General features: G+C 39.6%; 2 protein-coding genes across 7 annotated transcripts in view; one reads left to right on the top strand and one right to left on the bottom strand.

The window, feature by feature from the left end:
• Positions 1–11771, top strand: part of LOC117872598 (mediator of RNA polymerase II transcription subunit 1-like) — a 44775-nt gene extending 33004 nt beyond the window's left edge. For 3 of the 5 annotated variants that reach the window (XM_034761237.1, XM_034761234.1, XM_034761236.1), the window contains 9 exons: positions 927–997; positions 1914–1979; positions 2768–2873; positions 3621–3745; positions 4243–4355; positions 8492–8687; positions 9054–9149; positions 9711–9819; positions 11346–11771. In XM_034761237.1, the coding sequence (XP_034617128.1) occupies positions 927–997; positions 1914–1979; positions 2768–2873; positions 3621–3745; positions 4243–4355; positions 8492–8687; positions 9054–9149; positions 9711–9819; positions 11346–11595 (1132 nt within the window). In that variant the 3' untranslated portion in view covers positions 11596–11771. Of the gene's footprint in view, positions 1–926; positions 998–1913; positions 1980–2767; positions 2874–3620; positions 3746–4242; positions 4356–8491; positions 8688–9053; positions 9150–9710; positions 9820–11345 lie in introns of those variants that run through there. The other 2 variants (XM_034761235.1, XM_034761238.1) reach the window with 2 other exon arrangements.
• Positions 11772–14951: 3180 nt separating this feature from the next.
• YAE1 (YAE1 maturation factor of ABCE1) lies at positions 14952–21244 on the bottom strand. 2 transcript variants are annotated; one of them, XM_034761240.1, is made up of 4 exons: positions 21116–21244; positions 18942–19206; positions 16308–16429; positions 14952–15430 (listed from the first exon to the last, which is right to left on the bottom strand). In XM_034761240.1, exons 2-4 carry the CDS (start codon positions 19056–19058, stop codon positions 14992–14994), a joined length of 678 nt encoding a protein of 225 aa, XP_034617131.1. In that variant the 5' UTR covers positions 19059–19206; positions 21116–21244; the 3' UTR covers positions 14952–14991. The 2 variants fall into 2 exon arrangements, with proteins under 2 accessions (XP_034617131.1, XP_034617130.1); XM_034761239.1 differs by lacking the exon at positions 21116–21244 and adding an exon at positions 20512–20667.
• Between the last annotated feature and the right edge of the window lie 332 nt (positions 21245–21576).

The following is a 21576-nucleotide window of genomic DNA, read 5'->3' as shown; positions in this document are numbered from 1 at the left end:
TGAGACTGTTGCCCCTCTGCTATCTCAGACACTCAGGGTGTGACCTGCATGCTAGCAGGCTGTTTGTGAGCAGCCCAGGTTGGGAGCTACAAGAGCAAAGCATTGTGAGGCACCCAAGATTTCAGGGCAGGTGGTGATGCAATTCAGACCAATGAAGAGTTGCACCCCAGCATGTGACTGAGCCTCCTTTCTGGGAGCCCTGAAAATTGAAGATACTATTCTGGAGACTTGTCTACTTAACTAGCTTCATCAAATAAGGTCCTGCTGTAATGTGAGAACATACAATTAGACTATTTTTGCATAGTGTTTCCTTATTAAGAATGGCCATTTCTTTTTGAGCTAACATGCCATGTCCTCACTAGTCACAAATCTGTCAGCAAATATCCTGAGCAGTTAACTGTGAATTGATGAGTAAGCTATTTGTACAGCTGAGTAGATCTTTCAGCCTGTTACCATTTTGCAGCTCATTATTTAATACTTGCACTACATGTGGGTTGATGTGTGAGAGTCTCACTTGAGTTCCAGTTTATCCAAGTCACTTATTCATACTTCCTCCCACCTTGCCCTTGCAGTAGTCTGTCTGTCATTCCAGTATTTTCATCACCACGCCCTTTAGAGCCAGGGGTGTACAAAACCAAAACATGTCAAATTTTAAATATGCAGCAAGCCTAGACAAGGGAGCAGAGAGGGCCCCAGCTGAAGCTGGAAATCCAAGCATTAAGACTGTGCATGATGAGAGACATAGGGCAGTAGTGAGTTGCCTGAGAGAGAATTTCTAGAAACTACCATAGAACTGCACAAAACCTAAAGCCAAGGCAATCAAAAGAGAAGAGAGAATATTTAATGGAATGAAATGGCTTTATATTGATTTAAATAGCACTGTCACTCTAGAACCACTGATCAGTGTGTATTTTGTAAAAAATTAGAACACAGGATGTAAACAGAGTTACTGAAGTACTTCATGGAAAAGCAGGACACCTTGTGCAAAGAACTGGAGGTAATTTTTTTGTTTAGATTTAAGAAAACAACCCCCCCCAATTTGAGTAAACTGTGTACCCACAGCAAAGATCCTTCAGTTCTGAGCTGCATCATTAGCTATATTTATTAATTGTGTTGAAGTAATGCCTGACAGGGGTTCTGTATTCCCAAGCACTGTACATTTACAGTAATGGAAAGATGCTCTGGGGACCATAGAGCTAGCAAAATATTCCAGCAGCCTGATATCATACCAGCTTAAAAACCGTGCTAGTAACTTTCTGATGTCATGTGGGGAATTTTGGGAGTAACTATGAAACTCTCCATAGTTGCAAAAGAGATACTGTTGCTTGCCTAAAAGGGGGACTAACTTGAACTGATGGGTTTTAGCACCTTGTTCTAGATCATCATAAATTTGTAGTCAACAGGGGCCTTGGGCTTTAACTCTCAGAATTCAGACATTTTTCACAAAATGTATCTTCAATACACACTTTTGCTATGCTGAGCCACATGAAAGTCCCTTGTCTATGTATTATTGCTTTCTTTCCTCCCCAGGGCAGATGAGTTAATTTTTAAGAAACTTTGCCTATTTGTGTATTCCAGTTGGATGTTATTTCCAAATTCTAACATTTAAATACAAGTATTAAGAAGAGAGATTAAAATATTGCTAAATTAAGTCTTTTCCAGTCTGAATATGAGGCTATATAACAATTGAAGTATAATATACCTTTCAAAAGATTAAATTAAATTGATTCTATACACTTTTCTCATTGAGATTTTAGCAGTAAAATATAATTCAACACTATAATGACTTGAAAATTACTTACAAATATAATTTGTTTTTACATTTGCGCCCAGTTCTCTCAATGATTTTTTTTCTTGCCAGCTCAAAATTGATGTTTTGTAGTAAGCAATTGTAATTTTTAATTCTACTTCAGGAACCCCTATGAACATTGAATATTATCTATCTCCATATCAAGTTCTGGAAGAAGAGCTGAATCCTGGTAAAAATGGATAAACAGTAAAAATTAAAATAGTGTTAGCTTATTTTTTTGAACTGAAATTTAGTTTTTACAATTGTAGTCTGAAAAGAATCCAGTGTACTTAAAGGGTGAACTCACTTGGTGCAGTAACTATCTTTCTACAATACGAGTTTCCTTTTGAGCAGAAGATCGCTAAATGGAATTGGGAACAATTTAAGGTTTCACTACATCCAAGTTCATATGCAAGATGGTTCCTTGTAAGTGGAACAACTAGAATGACATTTCTGTATCCTTTGGTTCTTCATGATTGGCACTAAGGTGGGAACAAATTAATTTGTAAACTGCTTGTTTAGCAGAGTCCAGAAAGATGCATACAGTTTGTGGCAAACAAAGCCCTGTGATGCACTTATTTAATGCAGGGACATGATTGTTCGGGAAACTGGAGACTTTGCCACTTCTAGGTTGCTGGTACTAATTAAGACCTGCATGGTAGCAACCAAAAGTCATTCAGTGACCTGTGTGAAATGAACTGGTGGATCTTTGGTTCTTAATGAAGACATGCTCATGTCACAAAAGAGCGTCAGCTATGATGGTCAAACTGGCATCTTTGGCAATCTGGGTTCAGGCAATCTTTGGCTAGGTGATGGAAATCTTGCATTGTAGCTGTCTAGGTTGTGCCTGCACTATAGATGACTGGAAGACACCAGGCCTTCTAGTCTGGCACCTTTCACCAGCAGTATGTTCATCTATATTTTCATAAGGGGAAAAAAAAATGCACTGACTCATACCTGTCTTCTTTCTTCCCTCAGGCTCCCAAGTATGTGGAACAAAAGTATTTGTAACTGTTGGAAGTTCAAACACAACACACAAACTTCCCATTTCCCCATTAATTGTGGATTCTCAGGCAGGAGATGGGTGAGATTCAAAGGCATTATTGACATTTCTGAACATATAAATGGATTTTCAAATCAAATGACATTGACATCATTTGTATTGATCCTATGATCATATAATGGAGATGCAAACCCACTGTTAGACAAGAGCAACACTACTGTATTGACAGCATTATCCCTCTTGGGAATACTCTGCATAATCAGATGACTGTTTTCCCAAAAGAGTTTAAAATTATGTCCAAGTTTATATTAACTGTATGAATTCCATGGGATCATAAATCAGAAAGGACCAATGAGATGATTTTGTCTGACCTCCTGTACAACATAGACCATAGAACTTCATCCAGTAATTCCTGCATCAAGCTCCTAACTTTAAATATCAATTAAGTGTATTGTAATTAAATTGTGTAACATTTTAAACTGTTTGCATGACCACTCCTAGGACAGCATCATTTAATCTGATTGCCTGAACAGGTAATACAAGGGGTAGGCTTGAGGGGAAACTCCCCTCTTAACCACACTGCACTGATTTATAGCTAGAATCCTGCCTGTTTTTTGTGGCTCACCTTCCTTCTCTATCAGTCTTCATATAGACTTTGCTTTATGACATCTAGTCTATACTTGCACTTTCCAGAGGGAGATTTTTCTTGAGGTGGGAAGAGAATCATCTCTACCATATGTGTGTCTTCATTTTACCCTGGGCACTAAGAATCCTTGTCACACCAGTGTCTTCTTTAACAAGCTTGCCTTTCTACCCTTTTTTCCTCAGCAACCCTGCTTTTTTACCACTGACTGATGAACTCAGCATGGATTTGTCAGCTTGCTTTTTCTTGATGTTTCATCAGCCTTTTCCTATGTCCTCATCCAGTATTCAAGAGATACAGAAGCTTACAGGCATGTTTAATTATCTGTAAGATTAAATATTTTTGAGTATTCTACATAGCTTGTTTCCTTTTTACCTCCCTCATGCTAATTTTGCAGGAGATGTGTCCAGATTTTCTACCTTCTCTGTGAAAGAAAATCCTCTGATTAGTATTCCTATCAGCTCAGATGTGATTAGCACATTATTAATGTGCTATCATGTAAATGTGACCTGACATTGGAAAATAATATGTAGAGGACCAAGAATAGATGATATAAGGAGGAAGAATAGTCTTGTGAATAAGGCACTGGACTGGGACATGAGACATCAAGATTTAATATGAAGCTATGATAGACTTCCTGGTGAAGTTTCTGTGTATCAATTCCCAATCTGTAAAATTGGGGTAAACACTTCCCTATCTTCTTTATGATGACTGTTGGTTTGTAAAAATTGAATGAACATTTTCCATGTCTCATGAATAACTACAAATCAATCCAGAAATACTAATCTAAAAATTACCTGGCTTTAGGAATTTCAATTGATGGACTGAAGCTAGCTTCTCTTCATGCATTGATTGTTCAATTTACCTTTAATGATGAGTACAAGGAAGATGTGGCCATGAATAATTCTTGTTTCTTTGTGGTATGTATGTTCTGACTTTTGATACATGCAAGTCATTTTGCTCTTATTCTTTGTCTGCATTTATGTGGTTAAGTAAACACTTCTTGTATGTCAGTAAGCAATGCCAATATTCAGGAATTCTGACATAACTGAATGCCCATCAGGGAGTATATTACTCCAATGTTTTTAACTCTGTCAACCCCCTTACTTTTAATTAATTTAAGGCAATTTGACATCTTTATAAAGGTGATAAAGGAGACATTGTTTTGTGTGTAGTAACTGGAGTCATATCAATTGTATGTGGTGGTGGTGTGTTTTAAAGCATTTAGCCTAAGTAAATTTGTCTACCACTTTCCCTCTAATTCCTTCAAAAGCAGAATTTGTTAGTGACTAGTCTCAAATCTGAGATTCTCCAGTATATCCAAGATGCTTCCGAGGTAGATTTTCAGTTTTAAAATCTTTAGCATAGATCATGTCACTCCATTTTAAATCTGATTTAAAAATGGAATTCCCTACTGCATAACAGTAAGAGTAGTGAATTTACTATTTGTTATAGTCTTTATTACAATGAGTGGCAGAAAGAATGTAAAAAATTAGTCACTCCTTTAGTTAATCGGATTATACATAAATTTAACTGATTTCTTTTTTAAATGTTTTTTCTGTTTTTTGTTTTGTGGTACATAGTGGTTAAAAACAATAGTTTCATAGTTAGTATTATGATAGCCTTAGTCTAGGAGCTATTTTGCATATTTAGAAATTACTCGAAAATAACCTTAAATATAAATTTTAAAGACTGCCGAGGTTAAGTAATGGTGTAAGATGTTGGCAGGACAGCCCTGGTGGGTGAAAGCCACTGTTTATCTACAAAGCAGTGGCAGGGCAAATTTCCCACATCCATCTCCTTTGCTAGCATTCCTTAATTCTGAAAGGGGGACGGGGGCAGTTGGAGAAGAGGGCACTTCCTCTACAGATAACAGGGATAACTACATGGCCCATGTAGTTCTTGGTCTCTGCAGTGTGGCTGTTTTGCAGGGCAATGGTGGGTGAGTTTTTATAATGTGATAGCTGCAACTGAGACCCACCAAAGTCCTCCTCTTTAGAGACCACTACATATCCATCAGATGGAAATAACTTTAATCTCTACAGAGCTGTGCTGGATATGGGTGAGAGACTCTGTAGCTTATTAGCAATGCCCTAAGGCATCCAGTTTCCTACCAAGTGCTAATGTTACACGTTCAAGAACGAAGACTTTCTTTCTGGAAAAATAAGCTTATTAAATTAAGTGCTGACCTTTTTGGAGCTTTAAACAGGGAGGATCTCTTTCCCCCTCCCCCCCTCTTTCTGGACACACGGTAAAATTCTACACCCGACCCTGCCCAATTGCTCCTTAATATGCACTCAGTTAAGTGCCTGCCTAAGAGAAGCTCTGCTCTTAAAGCAACCAAGGCAGAACCAGTAAGGTTTTGTCTAGACAGCAAATGAAGGTGTGATTATAGTGTGTCCAGGGTCTCCAGAGGGCTTGTGCTAAGGTGGGCTAAGCTGCCACATCTTCACTACCACTGTTACCTATGCTACTGTGGATTTTCCTATGCTCGCTACAATCATACCTTCACTTGCTGCACAAATATATTCTAAAATTACATTAAAACAAATATCACATCTAAATAAACTATCAAATATGTTTTGCAAAATAAAATTGCTTCAGCAATTATTCCAGAGTCCTTGCACTAAAAAGATTAGAGCACCTTTTTCCCCTCAAATGAGTCGCTAGGTGGGTTTGAACCCACACCCTTTGTAGCTGCCCATAAACCTCTTCTAATTTAGCTGTAGGAGCAATCAGTGGCAGAAACAAGTTATTTGGTAGTTGGACCACCCCTAGATGGTCCATGCAATACATGCTCTGCCAGTTGGTTACACAACTATTTGTGAGACAGTATGGAACACTGGGTGACTGGGGTCCTAGTGGGGACCAGCTGTAATCACTCAATTAGGGTGAACTGCAAAGAATGGGGCAGACAATCCCCATAAAGCTGTTGGATATTCCAATACTTAGATTTACCAAGCCAGCATAAAACAGCTTCTTTATTACCTTCCTGGTTACTCAGAAGTCCAAACAACACAGTTCCCTTAAAGTGATCCAGCCTCAGGCCTCCCTCCAGGTACCCACGTCAAATGTGATGCAAATTTCTGTAAATCTTATTTCATCATATAAAAGAAAAGGTTCTACCAATCCCAAAGGATCAGACACATTACCTCCCAGGTTATTGAATATTCCAGATCTTATCCAAATACACACTACAGCCAATTCTTATTAACTAAACTTTATTTTTTTTAAAAAAAAGAGTATGGTTAAAAGATCAGTATACATACAGACATGAGTTCAATTCATTTAAGTGCAGATTCCTAGCAGAGATGGTGAGCTTTGTAGTTGCATAGAGTTCTTTTAGAAATAGTTCATAGGTTATAGTCCAATGTCCAAATATCATATTCAGGGTGTACTAGCATAACTGGGACTTCAGTCTTTTGACTCCAACTTCCCCTGATGAAGCCTAAGCAGATCTAAGATGACAGAATCAGGACCCAAAGATCTTTTATACAATTTCATGTCTTTTGACAAGTTGGAGTTCAAAAGGTAATTAGCATGACTTTGAAGGAGGTCCCTCACCGGTACTTGGCTATAGAATTAACATAAGGCAATGTGCTTTTTCTTCCACCATTCACAGATTATTTGCTATACACTTTAAAGAGGGATGACTACAGAGAGATCCCGTGTTTACAACTCATTTAAATGCTAGGATTTTCTTTTGATCTCTGAAGTATAAGAATATAGCATAGACCGGGACTGTTGATTACATTGTCTGCCCTACTCATACATCTGTAAATACACAAAAACACAAACATTATCTCCCCACATGTCTTTTGGGGGTTATTTATTTTGCAGGATGTTTAACCCTTTCCAGCCATGCGTCACAACTGGTTATCAGGATTCCTGACTCTGGGAAAAGTGTGGTGAATAGATAGCACAGCTAAGCACATTCCTTCTGAAAGACAGTATGGGAAAGTGAATGAGATTAGGGTCTGTCGGGTGAGAGCACTCTGTTCACGGCTTGGCCTGAAATATCCTCTTTCTGTCGTTTTACCTGTATAATGACTGAATGATACTAACTTCTCCTAAATTAAAGGTAAAAGGCTGTTAATTTCGCGATGACCTTCACTGCCCTTATTAACAGCCCTCACAAGAACAACTGAGACTAGGGCCTTGGCTACACTTGTGAGTTACAGCGCAATAAAGCCTCCCAGAGCACTGTACCTCATTCTCTGTCCACACTGGCAAGGCAAGTACAGTACTGTATCTCCATGGCTTCAGCACTGCTGGTACTCCACCTCCCCGAGAGGAATAACGTTTGCTGTGCCTTGGCTACAACTCCCGGGTGTCAGTGTGAACGAGGAGTTAACTTACTGCGCGTGATAATCCCCTTATCAAGAGGCCACTCTTCTCATTGTTGTGATCAGCTGCAGGAATGCGGAAGTGCTGTTTCAGAGAGAAAAAGCAAACATTTTGCTGTTTGCTTTGAGTGAGGTGAGAAGCAGGAGGGTCTGAACTTACAAGACAGCGTGCTGACACACTCTCAGCACTCCAAAAACCCACTCTCTCTCCCCCCACTCCCTGTCACACTCCACTCCCCCCCCTTTTGAAAAGCACGTTGCAGCCACTTGAATGCTGGGATAGCTGTCCATAATGCACCGCTCCCAATGCAGCTGCAAATGTGGCCACGACAGTGCGCTGGCAGCTGTCAGTGTGGACAGACTGTGGCGCTTTTCCTACTCAGCTGTATGAAGGCGGGTTTAACTCAGAGCGCTATACAGCTGCAAGTGTAGCCATACCCTAGAACTCACGGTCTTTTGGCATGAAGCACAGTGCAGATTATCCTGTGTTTTAAAAGGTATTTTTTGCAGGAGAGGGGCTTGGTCTCAGTTGACTCAGTTTCTGAGTGATATTTTCATTGAAGTGTGGCCAGGGATTTCAGACTTGACAAATGTGTGCCCCACAAAAGACTTTTTTGGTACCAGATCCATTGTAACATTCTAGTATCAGGACTAGCCATCTTGCCTTTCCAAGTTTCCATTCCTCACAAAAATAGGTATTTCTTCATCAGTCTCTTCCAGATTGCCCGAAGCACAGTTATTTCATAAATAAGGGCACAGAGAAATCAGGTATAACAGGAGCCCTCGTCAGTAAAATTCCATTTACCCATCCAAAGTGTGTACCTGCTATAATTGAGATTCTTCGGCATCAAGTGGCATATAACACTCTTATTGGCAGCTGTCTCTCTGAGAACACTATAAACGAAGGTAAATTGTATGTTATGAAGTTTTGTTTCTCTGTAATAGTCTGCTGATTTGTTTTGTATTTGTAAGTTGGATGTCACCACCACAGCAGGTGCATTCTCCAAATCCACTGCTATTTACAAATTGTTTGAAATGACTGAATTCTTATCAGCATCCTTAGTTTTTGTGTAGGGCTCTCTGTAGGTTAAATATTTCAAGTAGCACACCCATGTCTGACCCAATATTTAGTTTCCAGAGGCAAACTGAACTGCAGAGTGACAATAATTAAGATTCTGAGTTGCCAGTGTTTTGAATGGCTAGTGTATAATTCACTTAAATGGGGCTAAGTTTAAATAAACTAAGTTATTAAATGAAGTTACTGCTTTACAGATTGCTCAGAGCTGCTTTATTTTGAAGTGTCTCCACAAAAGGGCACTAGCTTTTCTATCTCATTCCAGCATCCTATGGGGGAGAGTTTAGCCTGTGGTAAGTGTAGAATATTCAACACTGCTATTGTGTGTGTGTGTGTGTGTGTGTGTGTGTGTGTATATATATATATATATATATATATATATATATATATATATATAATCACGTTTACAAATATCTTTGTTCTATCAGGACATGGGTTTCAATTGTACTGTGAATCTCAATCTTCCTAAACTTTACTCTTCTGCGTGTTTATGTATATAAACAAACAGGAAATGCTTTGTTAAGGTTGCCCAGTTCAAAACAAAGTCAGGAAATGTAAAAGAATTAAGGCCCTGGTTCTGCAATGCATTGAACACGGGTATACTGAGACTGCCATACGCCCATAGAGCCCTACTGAAATCAGTGGGATGGGGCTGTATAGTTCCTACAGCAATAGTAATTGAGTTATATAAGCACATTATGTTTAGTATGGTAAATATAACCATTAATATTTAATGTTACACGTCTTAATTTCCATACTTGGATCAAAGGAAAATATTCAGGGGTTATAAATAATATTGCTAGACTTTTGTAAACACACACAATTTTGAAATGTCCATATTTTTTCCTATTCAGTGGTAGTTGATGTCTTGAGCTCCAGACAAATCAGATGCAGTCTTCATACAAATCCTCAAGATGTAACTCTAAATTGCTGCAATGACTTTATCTCAAGAGTCATGGAGCGGTAAGTGTTCTACTCTAAAACGTTTGGGACACACAAAAATTGTCTATTAATGGTAATTTTTATGCATCTTCAGAAATAGTTAAAAACTACCATCCCTATGATCAAATGAACTTGTTTATTAAAAAGTTATGGAACAAAAGATTGTCTTTGCATTTACTAAGGTATATTTTAGTTCTCAAAGAAAGGTGTCACTTTTCTTTGCATATCCTATTTATTCATTTGCCCAATTTGAATTAGTGATATGTTTATTTACGCTAGCACTTCTTGTGTCTGCAACTAAGACTTCTTTACAGTAGGAAGTGAAAAAACATTTTGAAAGTTAGACATTTCTTTTTATCCTCTTAAAAGGGGCCCTGTGCTCAGCTGGAAATGCATCTGCTTAGTCACACAACTGGTACAGCAGAAGTAGCTGCAGTGCAAGTTTTCCCATGCTGTCAGCATCATGTACCTCCTGTGTTCTAGAGGGCACCTCTGGGGAGTGAGCAGTTCATTTTTCATGTCTATTCAATTCTTCCCATCTCTACTGAGATGAGGGGTCCAAACTGTGTGGGGCTGCTGTGGATGAGACATGCATACACTAAGTGGACTACTAATTCACTTCATCCAGGTCAATAAACAGTTGTCCAGTTGGCAGTAAGTTGGATGTAGGCTGGACTTGAACCATGAATTTAAGCAACAAGATATGGGAAAGCTGCTGCTGCAGCTAGAGCATTGTACGTTTTGGGCTTCCGCTATTGCTAATTCTGCTTCAGCTGAACCAGTACCATAGGCACCGACTTCTGCTGGCGCCAGTGGGTGCTCAACACCCCCCCCCCCTTGCCCCCATTCCAACCCCTTCTCCAAATCATCACCCCCGCCTCCTCCCCTGAGCGTGCTGTATTTCTGCTCCCCCCCCTCCCTCCCAGAGCTTGTGCTGGGAGAAGCAGGAATGTGGCGTGCTCAGGGGAGGAGGTGGAGGTGAGCTGAGCTGGGGCGGGGAGCTTGGCTGCTGCACCCACCAATTTTTCCTCTGGGTGCTCCAGCCCCAAAGGACCTATGACGTCGGCACCTATGAGTGGTACAGACAGTAGAAACCCCCCTTTTTTTTTTTTTTTTTTTTTGTAAAAAGGTCCTACTGTGGATAAGTCAGGACTGAGGCACTGTATTCTTTTAAAACTTCATATATTGCATGAGAATTATCTTAAAAACTATGGTTTTCTAATTGTAAGGTGAATGCTGTTAACTTAAGCTCTCATTAAAAGTAAAACCCAAACTTGGAACTATCTAAGGGGATATCCTAAGATGGCTTTAAAAAAAAAAAAAAAAAAAAAGACTTTCATGCAGTCCTCAGGATATCTAAGAATATGAGAAGCCATATTAGCTAACTGAAGAGTTACACTAAGAACTTCTGATTCAATAATCCATATTTTCCCACAGAAAAAAATGGATCACTTCAGCAAGCTAATCTGCTTTTTTTACAGTGGCTGAGACTGAGTGGTTAACGTTGTAGTGAATAATGTTCTCAACTCCTTCTTTTTGCCCCTCAGTTGTATGTCAGTCCCTCTCGTCATGAGAGCTATTTTCAAGAATGCTGTCACAATGAAAGTTGATGGTGAAATACAAAATATGGAAGTTATCTCTGAGCAAAATCCTGAAGTGACCTGCAAGCAAACTACGTCTTTTAACAGTACAGGAGCAAATATTTCTGGAGCCAGCATGCAAAATTCATGTGATGGAATGGAGGCAAGCAGCTCCACGGCCAGTATTGAGTGTGCGATTTGTGATATATCAGTATAACTAAAGCAAATACTCATCTGATGTTTACTGTGGTTCCATGTCACTTTTTTTTGTAGTGTGATCAATAGACATTGTCTCAAGAAACAGTAGAGGAGTATTTGGCAAGATCAATACTTCTGTCTAGCAGGATTTCCTCTTAGAATTAAATATTTTCAACCCTGCATATTGCTAAATAATTTTTTTTTGAGAATATAAACGCAAATTTGAAAAGTCAAATTATCACTACTGTAGCAACCTTAATTTAACCCATAATGCATATATGGGCATGTCGTTATTTAGGTGGTGGTGGTTTGTTAAATATTTGTAGATGTACATATATTATAACATGCAATGTGGCCAAGTTATATTGCTGTAACCTTAAGATTTTGTTTTCTTTCTTTGGGCGGTTCCATTTATTAAACCATAATGTTGCATTAACACTTTTTTAACATGTAATTGAAAAATTTGTAAGAAAGGTGGAAGGGGAAAGGAACTATTGTTAAACAGTCTGCTAGTAAGCTATTTTGTGCACAAATGCAATTTGATGCAAATGAGTTGACTTGTACTATTCCCCATGGAACTGTGTAGTAAATTAAAAGCTTTTCCCCCCTCCTGTATTGGTTTAATATCCTCTTTTTGCAAAAAGAGTTCTGGATAAGAGGGGGGGTATGGGTAATACAGGTGTGCAATAAAATAATTTTGCAAACAAATGGCTGTGAATTTTTTTTAGTTAAATTCTGCCCAATGACTTGTATTCATGAAGGATTAGCCTACTATTAGGCTTGAAAACTTAAACTTCAGTTGTTGGAGTACAAAAACGTTACAGCAGCATTATAGGGGTTTTGTGAGTGTTTGGGTTTTTTTTTGTTGTTGTTGTTTTTAACTACTCTCAAATCCACTCAATGTAGGTGGTAAGCAAACCTTCCACATTTGTTTTTGGCCTCTGACTAAACATGCTTTCAACCCGATGAAAACTTATGTAGTGGCAATTTAAAACAGGAATAGATAGTGAGAAGTCCTCCTCAGCATTCTTGTCTTGTAGGTGCTAAAATTGATTTATATGGTGAGAAATGTGCATAAGACAGTACTGAACAAATGAATACTGACTGTCTAAACAAAACAGACTTCATGCCCAAAAGAATTTGCAGTCAGCTTAAACAAAATCAACAGAAAGTGACAAATGCAGTGTGTTAGGATAAATAAGGAGACAGCCATAAGAAACGTGGCTGGTTATGGGAGCAGTGTGTAGAAAATTGTGGCTAATATGCCTGTGGCACAGAGTCACCTGTTCAACTAGTCTCAGACCTGACAAACCCTCTAAGCAGTATATTTGGTGTAGTATTTGTCCATAAAAAGTAAAATGTAAGGTCTCATAAGTTACATGCTTTCAATAATGTTCATAATTACATCATGCTGTGAGTACAGGTACTAGTTAAGCATAACTAACTGGAAACAGCTGAAGGAGCAGGAAAGCATTCTTTGAAGCCTGAAAGCGTGATCAATCATGTCTCAGTAGAAAAGGCAGGGGAAGAAGAACAAAGATGGTAACTTTATAAGAGCCATTTTAGTAGAGGGGTAAGGCCAAGTCAGATTTCAGGGAAACTGGTATGCCAAGCAGTAGGAGCAGAAAGTACCTTTATAAAAGTTTCAAGAGGGAAAATGGTGGCAATTGCATTTTTTTTAAAAAATCTCATAGCACACCATAAGGTTTTTTTAATTGAATTAAATATTAAAATAAGTTAACAAGGCCTACAATGAGGCTAAAATTTCCAGCTACACGAGACTCTGGTCCTGTGATAACCTTATTACAATACTCTAGCTTCCATTTTGGCTTTCCCCTAAGATGTAGAATATACCAGCTAACAAAAATGAAAAAGGTTTATTTAATGCCTTAAGGATTACCTGTCCATCTAATCCAGTCTCTTATCTCCCACAGATGGTGATAATGCTGATGTTTCAAAGGAAGATGAGAACTCTAGCTCTGGCAAAAAGTTTAGTACCCTGCACTACCCAAAATAAGGATGAGAGAGGGGGAAAATAATTCTCCTCACCAACACAAGCAAAACCCACTTCACTCATTTGGCATGACAGGTACTATTACCCATATTTTGAATTAGGTGTGCATAACCACATCAGAAGGCACAGTGAGTCTCCACAGCTTCATCCCCATCACTTCCCAAGCAAGCCACAAAATCCTCCCCCCCCACACCCTTTGTCTCTGCAGAGAGCAGCCATAGTACTCTGGCTCTGCACTTCACACAATAGTTGTGCTGCATTTTGAGTACCTTACACCTATAGTGGAACTGGCCTACATCCTCTATTGTATGTAGCCAAATGCACAATGCCATAGGTGGGTGGCAATTTTTTATTTAAACCTTTGACAATCAGATGCATTACCACAAGTGGCAAAAATCATCCAAGATTTTCCTACTATATAATTGATATCCAGTGACCAACAGATTTTAAAGTGATATTCAAGATGTATGCAGTTTTGCTTAGATCCTCTTGCCTTTGCTAGTTTAAGTAGCTTTCTTGGAAAGTTACACATATAAGGTGGCAGGCACTGCTTTAGAATATGCTCAAGTACACTACAGTTCTACTTTAAATAGAGAAACTGAAGTTAGCTGCCCAGTCTTAATATTTACAGCTTGGTAAAATACTGGTGAGGGGGAGAGCCTTTTGTGTTTTAACCTCCTGCTTCAGATGAAATTTTGTCCTGGGTACTGTAACCAGTTTCAGTGAAGTGATGCTCTGAAAGCAGAGCTAATTACACCAGAGATTTGTGATACACAATTTGATGTAATGCAAGTCTTTGTTCTATTTTGAACAAATTAAATTGGCAAAACATCACTCAAATATTTAAACAAAAAGGAACACATGCTGCCTATTTCTGTACGTGCAGTTCCCACTTGTTCAAAGGAGTTCTCCACCCAGACTACCTTCTAAACCGAATAGCAATATTTATTTTATTTTTGGTACTCTGTGAGCTCCTGTTTTCTAGGAATAAGACTCAAGAATCATTCAGTTCCTTTTCTGAAAAAGAATATTAAAAAGGGCAAGTTAAATAAATTAGAGGAAAATGTTAGAGTCCTAGACAGTAGGAGACACATAAATGCATAGCTGTCTAATTCTGCAGTGGCACTAGTGTATATGAAGTACTCTCCACCTATTCAAGTTAAATTTAGGTGTGAAAGCAACTTTTTTGTTGTTGCTGTTATTGCCAACAACTGAGGTATGACAGAATATGATGAGAGCAAGGGTTGTTTTATTAGATTTTAAAGGGAAACATTAGAATCAGATCACTACATTCCCATGAAATTAAATGGCTAGTATGACGACCAACCTTTGAGCCACACATAAAATACAAGCCTGTCAAGTTTGTTCTTAGAATTGGATTCCATTTGGCACAAGAGAAAGTTAACTTTCCAGTTGTTGGACATGCTGTAATATGTCCAGTGACAAGCCTAGCTGCTCTCCTAAACAGACGGTCTCTTCTTTAAGCCAAGCAAGGGTTGGCCTTTCAGAATGTGTGTGTTCTTTTGTTCTCCTACAACTGTCAGAATACAAGGAATCAGCCCCACTGTTACTCCTGCAAGAGTTTTCACTCAACTCGGACTCATTTTCACAGTGTCTTCCAGCTTCAGTTTCATCAAATTCATTCTCCACTGGAATTGTATGACTAAGGTCCATGTCCTGAACAGAATCCAGTAATTCTCCAAGGTGGGGCTGTGGACTGATAGAATTCATATACTTAAGCACATATTCTTCATACTTGCCAACTTCAGCCAGGAGGTTACTTATCTTACTCAGCAAAGCAGAAATTTGTCCATTAAGATGACACCAAGACAAGAGTGCACTGAAGAGAAAAACAAAACAGGTGGAAATAAATGTGATTCTGAACACCTGCAGTGAGTTGCATGTTTGCTTGAGATTGGGTGAAAAGGTGACTAAAAGTTAAAAAGTCGTTCCATTTTTGTGTGTACATTTCATGCATACGTGTTTCAGGAAAGTTCAACAGGAAGAGCTGAATGTTCAGCCAAAAGTGTAGATTCAGATAACTCACTGAACCACTAATCTGTTAATTTTAAGTGAGGAATGGGAGGTGGGCTAAGAATTACCACACTACATTTTTTTTGTTCTGAAGAATAATTGTAATAGCCAGTATCACATAGTAGTGTCTGTTGCACTGGTGGTAGTTCCAACACAGAGTGTGATGGTTGCATTGGGTTACATACTCTTGCGTCCAACAAGGGCAGAACGGTGCTCCACAAGGATGTCTCAGCTAACAGAGCCAACAGTAAGACAAATGCTGAGGCAGGGTTCTCAGTGACAGGACCACAGCCCTTACCAGAGAAAAATCAGACTGACCTCGAGGATGACTTTTCTGATTAAAACGCAAGACCACCTTTTTGCTAAAGCCTTCCCAGGTAACACCATCTTTTTCATGGCCAATTTAGTGCTACCTAAAAAATTATGCCTGATACTCATAGCATAGCTACAGGCATTTTAGGAATATTTTACATAATATAATCTGAAGTATGAGGTGACTAAGTAACATTTTCCAAAGCACCTAGATGACTTGGGAGTCTAAATTCGACTTAGTTTTTAAAATGGCATTTCAGCTCCAAAGTCACTTTTGAAAGTGTTACCCTGAGTCTTCTCAGCATTTGACAAACAGTAGATCCAGATTTCCATATAAACATACCAAACAATCTCAAAGCTTCAACATTTACCTAAGGGTCCCTCTGAGTTGGCCACAGGTCATCATCATCTCAGCACCCTGTTTGTAACCCCGATTGAAACCCTGCTGAAGTGAAAGCTCTTTCCCAGCCTCAACACCATCTCTATAGCCTTCCTGTAACAAGATGAAAGGTTACTGATGTCAGTAATCCAGCTACAAGCAGAGATTATTTTACAAGAAATAATACAAGAGTTCAAGTCTATATAAACATTCAGTTTTTTTGGAATGTGTCTTTCTAATTTGGCTAGATGCATGCAAAACTTGTATACTGTACTGTCCAGCAGAAATGAGAGATTCACAAAACTAAAAGAAGAAAACAAAAACTTTTCTTGATATTTTATAAACATGGTCATTTTGACTTCCTTTTTCAGAACTATATACAGTGAGGTCAAAATAACTGACTGTACTATAAATATGTTTCTTTATTCTACACACATAGTAACATGCATTAGAACAGCAATTCTTGTCTTCTTCCATACTGCAACCTCAAATTTCAACAGCAAAAAAGTTTCAGGACCCCTTTTACCATCTAACCACAAAAAAGGGATGGTAGTCACCACCCTCAGGCAGAGAAGCTATGAATGAAAACAGTACATCTCAGAGAGCAAGTTCTATTTTCTGTTCAAGGAAATTGGAGATGGTGGAATTTCAACTATGAAAAGATCAGATGTGGTTAAAGAAGGAGCTAGCCTCAGGAGTATCTTGAAACAGCAGAATAAAGTTTCCTTGAAGAAGCCAAAATCCAGATGCCTTTTTCAAAGAACAATGCTCTGTCTAGTCCAGTGGTTTTCAACCTTTTTTCATTTGCAGATCCCTAAACAATTTCAAATGGAGGTGCAGAACCCTTTGGAAATCTTAAGACACGGTCTGCGGACCACAGGTTTAAAACCACTGCTCTAGTCCCACAGCAGTACCCTCCCTTATCTATGGCCCAGACCATAGCTTCTCCCCCTGCCCCCTCCGTTATTTTGATCAGATGTTGATCACCCAAGAGTGGAAGTTTAATGTTCCCGGCACCATGACTCATAGTGATGCTACATTATTAAGAGCTTATCCTTTGCCCATTAAAGTAAATGGCATGAGATCAAATCCTAAGAGTCTAATACAATACCAGTTTAAGTTGGAGTTTTGCCCTTCACCTCGACCCTGCAGGATTTTAGGATTTCTTTGTTAACATGAGCCTTCATAAAAATTAATTTTTTCACTGTTATTTTCACTTCTATAGGAAGGCAAACTAGAGGAATTACTATATATTGGTTACTATAGGGCTACAATGAACTACTGATTTTTAATCTGGACCTGCAATTGATTTAAGTGGTGATTTCCACTATTTTAAAAAATGCTAAAATATGGCTCATACATCTTCATTTGCCTTGTTTAATTATATCACTCAAAATTTACAAACATGATCTCCTATCATGATACAACTGGCCTGAGTCTGGACTTTGTTTTGATTAAATTCCATATCTTTCTCTCCAGCCAGATGAACCAGATACCTGATAACATATGGCATTTATAGAATCATAGAACTGGAAGGGACCTTGAGAGGTCATCTAGTCCAGTCCCCTGCACTCGTGGCAGGACTAATTATCTAGAACATTCCTGACAGGTATTTGTCTAACCTGCTCTTAAAAACTTCCAATGATGGAGATTCCATAACCACCTTAGGCAATTTAGTCCAGTTCTTAATCACCCTGACAGTTAGGAAGTTTTTCTTAATGTCCAACCTAAATCTCCCTTGCTGCAATTTAAGCCCATTGCTTCTTATCCTCTCCTCAGAGGTTATGAAAAACAATTTTTCTTCCTCCTCCTCGTAACAACCTTTTACATACTTGAATATATATATGGGCACTTTACATGTTCAATGTACTATGCAAACTCATTAATACTCATAACACACTAGGGGGATAGAAAGATATTATTGCCTCATTTTATAGCTGGAGCAAATGTACTCAAAGCCAAAGAGCAGGCCAGTGAGTGGCAGAACTGATTTAAATTTTATTAGAGAATATTTAAAAGAATAAACGATACAGAAAATTTGAAGCGTTAGTTATTGGTCATTGGGGGTAACATACAGAGTAAGGGGGTATGTTGGTGTTTTGGGGCTGGTATTAGAATTCAGAAAATTCTTCCTGCCAACCTGACCTCCCACTTCTGTCTTTTTAAAGGGAAACTGTGGCAGGCACCCAGGGACCGTTTTGCTATTGCTGTGATCTCCATCAATAAAGTGAACAGTCGCATGACTAAATTTGTATATTTTTGCCTCTGATGATCTAACCTCCTATTGAGGTTCAGGAATTTATACAAAGAACACCCATGAGTAGTTGAGGGAGTAACAAACAAATACATTATGCACCACGAGCAAATTAGATATGCAGAATTTTGACTACAATTTCTCAATTTGCAGGCACTCTCCCCCTTAGAAGAATCTCAAGTGTGTTCTGGTTGGTCACATTTCCTTAATAACTTGCTCAATTTTTACTTTATACAGAACAAATTGATCTACAATAACTTTTAAACAGCCATCCTCCATTTTCTCTTAAAACACTCATGCAGGTATCAATTTATGTATTAAAGAAAATGGCCAAAAGGCTACTAAAAATGAAGTAATGGTTATAAAAATTACTTTGACTCTTTTCTCCATAGTGCTCTTCCATTCTTTCTGCACTACATGCAGTTCATCAGAATCTTCATCAAACACATCCTCACTGGGCCGGCTGACTGCAGCTTGCACCCACGACATTGTAGTAGTAACAACCAGGATTCCAGTACATGTGGTAAAAGTGTGAGAATCTGAGCAGTTCTTCCTCCTGGGAATCAAGTTAAAACCACAGGCAGCATGTACAAGAACCAGAGATCCTAGATGGATGCACTTTACTATCACAGTACACCTGTAGAGATAAAAAAGTCAGACTATCAAAGAAAAGCCATCTTGCCAGGTCATAATTTCAGCCATCTCTTAATTTCTTTGTTTCCAATAACATTAACACACATACAGAGAACAAATTTACCATTCCTATTTAGGATATTTTATGCCTCTAATAGAAAGATTTCTTTATCTTTTGAGTAAAAGGATTAGCTGTTTCCAGCTAAAGCTTATTAAAGATTAAAAGACTAAGTGGGTTGTTTTAACTTTTGTATTGAATAAAGCATAGAGAGGCTAAAATCTTTGCTTTATTGACTTGGTTGGATTTGTGCAATCCTAAAAATTCAGCCACTCGAAAATGTCTGAAGAGAATTACAGCAAAATCTGTTTTATGGACTCCACTTCCAATATGCAGTCTTCATCGTAAGCAACAACTTCCAAAGTTTTTAGTATTATTTTGTTCAATCTTTAGGGACGGGAGATGCTCTAGCAGTTAAAAGACAAGACTGGGGATCCAAGAATCCTGGCTCCCGTTCAAAGTCACATACATCACCAAACTGAGTCACTTAATTTATTTATGCCTCAGTTTCCCCATCTGGAAAACATGGATAATACACATATTGTCACCTTACAGAATTGTTATCAGGCTTAAGGTATTCATGTTTGTAAAGCGCTTTGAGATCACAGAATGGAATAAGTACCAAATATTATAGTATAATTAAACCACCACCACCACCATCATTAAATGACCTATTTTTATTGGTCCCTTGAGTAGTTTCACAGCAGTCCCCAAAATGGGAAAAGCTAATAAAAAAGGTGCAGGGGCAGAAAAAAAGAAAGAACGTGTGAACTGGAAGAAAAGAGGTCCAATAGATCAGAGATCAATTGACTTGAACTGAAAAGAAAGTCAGAGAGGATCGATCACTGGCTGAAATTTAGAAGACTGCTCCATAGACTGGCCCCCTGGATAATGGGACAACATAAGGAAAACCTGAGGACAGAAATAGTAATTGCACTCCAATGCCCTATCTATTATGCCACCCTGCTTCTTCTGGGAGAAAGCAATAAGGCAGACTGGAAGGATTGATGAGAGATGTATACAATACAGACGTGTCTGTCCACCTCCATTTCTCTGTTACTGATAAGAGAGTGGCAGGCTTCCCCCCACCCAGTTTGTGCCTGATCATTTAGAGACAAATTCAACCTCAGTCACACACAAAGGGACTAGCAGAGCCTCCTCTTTCAGGCACTAGCAGGCGGGGGAACTAAGATTTCTCTCCCTCCAGCCCCTACTCGCTCAATCTGCTGCCCCCGCACAATCATCCCTTACCAGGAGGACAGACTCTTCTGCCAGGGCTAGCAGCCCGCCTTGCTCGCAGCCCCTGGTGAAGAACAGAGCGCGGCCATTTTGTCTAAGGGCACACTACCGTCACACGGATTGGAAGCAACAAGGGAACAGCAGCCATCTTTGCTAAGGGCGGCCTCACTTCCAACCCCGCGGCAGAGAATGCAGGGAAACGGCGGCCATCTTAACAGACGCTGCCTGGCTTCACACCCACTTGAGGCAATGGGGGAGAGGGGTTGGCGGCCATCTTTAGTAAGGGCAAAAATCGTCTCTCAGCACCCACAGCTTAAAAACCGCGGCCATGGCGTCGCCTTCTCGTCAGGAGGCGGGGCTGGGTCTGCGACGGGCCTAGGGGCAGCCCCCGGGTTCCTGCGGCCAGCTTGACATGCTCGTCCTCGGTGGCCGGGCTGGGAGCGTCTCAGACCCCTGCGGGGGGGGGGGGGGAGGCGGTAACTATGGCAACAGGGGTTAAACCCGGCCAGAGAGGACGCGCTCCGGGGAGCGGGGCTGGGGCAGCAGCAGCAGCTCCCCTCCCGGCTGTGCGTGCACGGCGCTGGCCCTCCGCTTGTCACCCACCGGCCCTGCTCACCAAAGGTTGTGCCTGTGCCCAGGTGGCGTTGCACGGAGCTCCCGTTGGTCTGCTCCCGCATCCGCCCTGGCCGGGCCTCAACGAGGGTGCATTCATAGCCGAGTTGTTGTCATCCCCAAATCTTCAAAAAGTATGTCGGCATCCCCAGCCCTTCCCAGTCATGAGACAGACTTAAAAATAATAAGATTTAAAGATAAATCCAGGAGTGACTAAAACATGAGTTCTTTTGCTTTGTCTTTTGAGCCTTAAGGGTGCACGTGGATCACACTTTCAAATTTTCTCCATAACCATGAGGGCTAGAAATACAGTGCCAAAAAAAAAAAACAACCTTGAGATTCTCGTCTGATCACTTGGCTCCAGGAGCTGGAGCTCTAAGAAACACCAAATATTGTGTTAGGGTTGCCAGTGGCCTGGGTTTTACCTGCACAGTCCAGTTTTTGGCTTCTGTGTCCGGGTGCCAG

Source organism: Trachemys scripta, chromosome 2 (genome assembly GCF_013100865.1).
Source record: "Trachemys scripta elegans isolate TJP31775 chromosome 2, CAS_Tse_1.0, whole genome shotgun sequence".
NCBI lineage: Eukaryota > Metazoa > Chordata > Testudines > Emydidae > Trachemys > Trachemys scripta.
This window is presented reverse-complemented; position numbering and strand designations above follow the sequence as displayed.

What these genes read in the sequence shown, in the direction of transcription:
- YAE1 (XM_034761240.1), bottom strand. Translation starts at nt 19,058, where the DNA reads ATGTCGTGGGTGCAAGCTGCAGTCAGCCGGCCCAGTGAGGATGTGTTT. An exon ending in CTATGGAGAAAAGAGTCAAA is followed by an intron (nt 16,430 to 18,941) that starts GTAATTTTTATA and finishes ATCTTGTTACAG; the next exon opens with GAAGGCTATAGAGATGGTGT. An exon ending in CAACTCAGAGGGACCCTTAG is followed by an intron (nt 15,431 to 16,307) that starts GTAAATGTTGAA and finishes TTTTCTCTTCAG; the next exon opens with TGCACTCTTGTCTTGGTGTC.